Below are 2,001 nucleotides of genomic sequence, written 5' to 3'. Positions count from 1 at the left end.
GTCCTCACTTGCACAGGGCAGGGGACCCCCTCACAGAGCCTCGTCCCCTCGTCCCCGAGCCCTGTGTCCTCACCTGCACAGGGCAGGGGACCCCTCACACAGCCACGGATCCACGTCCCCTTGTCTCCGAGCCCGGTGTCCTCACTTGCACAGAGCAGGGGACCACCATGCTCCCTCCAGGGCATCCAGAGCAGGGGAGCCCCCCCGCAGCAGCTACCACACTGCTGCTCCTTTTCAGAGGAGCTGGGTGCAAGCGCGCCCCATTGTGGGCCCACAGACACACCGCTGAGGTGCAGCCCCGGCTCTGTCAGGAGACACCCCACTGAAGAGAACCCAGAATGCGGGTGGCTGCTGGGTTCTCCTTCCACAAGGGCATGTGTCTGTGCAAAAACCACCCCCACCCCCATTTAAGGGACACGTTTTCAGAGACACCGTCTTTCCAAAGAAGCGCATTAAAAAATTCATACATTTGGCTATTAGCCACGTGTTTTTAAACTTAAGTTCAACGCGGCACCAATGACCCTCCACCTCACAGCACTGACTCGGTCTCTCTCAGCGCCGGGAAAGGCGTTCCTTCTCCACTGAGACGAGACGTGGCCCTGGGACGCGCACACAGAAGATACTCACAAGGCCGTGGTCCACGCGGAAGAACGCCATCTGACAGGGTTTATTCAAGAGGTTAGAGAAGGCAATGAAGGCATCTGCAGTATCTAAGTTCAAGATCAATACTGCTGCGATGAAGGACATGCCCTGGACCTGGGGAAAAGGAACGAGTGTCAGGCCAGCGCGGCCGTAGCCGGGCCAGCTCCCACCTCACACAGGGAGGGGCTCGGACACCGGCACACTTGACGCGGCCACCGTCACTGTGCGCCACGTCCTCCAGGGCAGGACTGACGGCCACTGGGTCCCGGTCGGGCCTCACTCACCCCGCTCTGCCCCTCCCCAGCCGCCTGCCCCCTGCAGCTTCTGCCTTCCCATCTCAACGAAAATCCTAACCGACCCCTTCTCTCTCTGCATCAGAAGAGCACCCACTACTGCGTACAGCTTCGAGGTGAACCAGATGTGTGTGTCCTGTTCCAGGTGTTACATCTAAAACCATACACGCACACCACATACACACCACACGCATGCACACATAGCACATGCACAGGTGCACACACACACCACACACACTTGTGCACACACAGCACGCGCACATGTGCACACACACTCCACATGCACACACACGCACGCACACACCACACACGCACACACCCCGACTCAGCCAAAAAACAGTGACAACACATTTTTAAAGACAGTTACTGCTCAAGGCGTTTAGATTTAACACTATGCAGAAGCTCACACGAGTGAAAATCACATCCTATTACAACGTGGCTGAAGCCACATGGCAGCCTGTCAGCTCAGCTTCTCCACGAGGAAACGGGGTCAGCTTACCGCCATGACACTTTCACACTCCTGGACGAAGAAGTGATGGCTTTCAACGTGACAACTGCAGCTCAGACGTGCTGGACAACATTTTGACTCCTTTTCTAAATAATAACATTATAATATACCGAAAAACTTCACTTACATAGCCCACATCCGGCCGGTAACAAGTATAAGCGCCCAAAATACTGTGCAACATGTCGTGATATGGGCCACCCTAGAAAGCAACACACCAAGAACAACACACGTGTGAGTAGTGTTAGTGCTTAGGTAACGTGGGATGCCACTGCCACCACTGTGAAGTACTCCTACAGCTGCTCCTACGCCTGCTCCTACAGCTGCTCCTACGCCTGCTCCTACGCCTGCTCCTACAGCTGCTCCTACGTCTGCTCCTACGCCTGCTCCTACGCCTGCTCCTACAGCTGCTCCTACGCCTGCTCCTACAGCTGCTCCTACGTCTGCTCCTACGCCTGCTCCTACGCCTGCTGCTACGCCTGCTGCTACGCCTGCTCCTACAGCTGCTCCTACGCCTGCTCCTACGCCTGCTCCTACTCCTGCTCCTACGCCTGCTCCTAC

The 2,001-nt window shown here is 56.5% G+C and overlaps 1 protein-coding gene across 3 annotated transcripts in view; it reads right to left on the bottom strand.

The window, feature by feature from the left end:
- TBC1D14 (TBC1 domain family member 14) overlaps positions 1-2,001 on the bottom strand; it is a 93,151-nt gene that overhangs the window by 7,166 nt on the left and 83,984 nt on the right. For all 3 annotated transcript variants that reach the window (XM_023737972.1, XM_004383498.2, XM_023737973.1), the window contains 2 exons: positions 1,571-1,642; positions 628-756 (listed from right to left, as the gene is read on the bottom strand). In XM_023737972.1, the coding sequence (XP_023593740.1) occupies positions 628-756; positions 1,571-1,642 (201 nt within the window). The remainder of the gene's footprint in view (positions 1-627; positions 757-1,570; positions 1,643-2,001) is intronic.

This window comes from Trichechus manatus, unplaced genomic scaffold (assembly GCF_000243295.1).
Source record: "Trichechus manatus latirostris isolate Lorelei unplaced genomic scaffold, TriManLat1.0 scaffold00111, whole genome shotgun sequence".
Taxonomy (NCBI): Eukaryota; Metazoa; Chordata; class Mammalia; order Sirenia; family Trichechidae; genus Trichechus; species Trichechus manatus.
The sequence above is the reverse complement of the archived record's forward strand: the minus strand, read 5'-3'. Positions and strand labels throughout refer to the sequence as shown.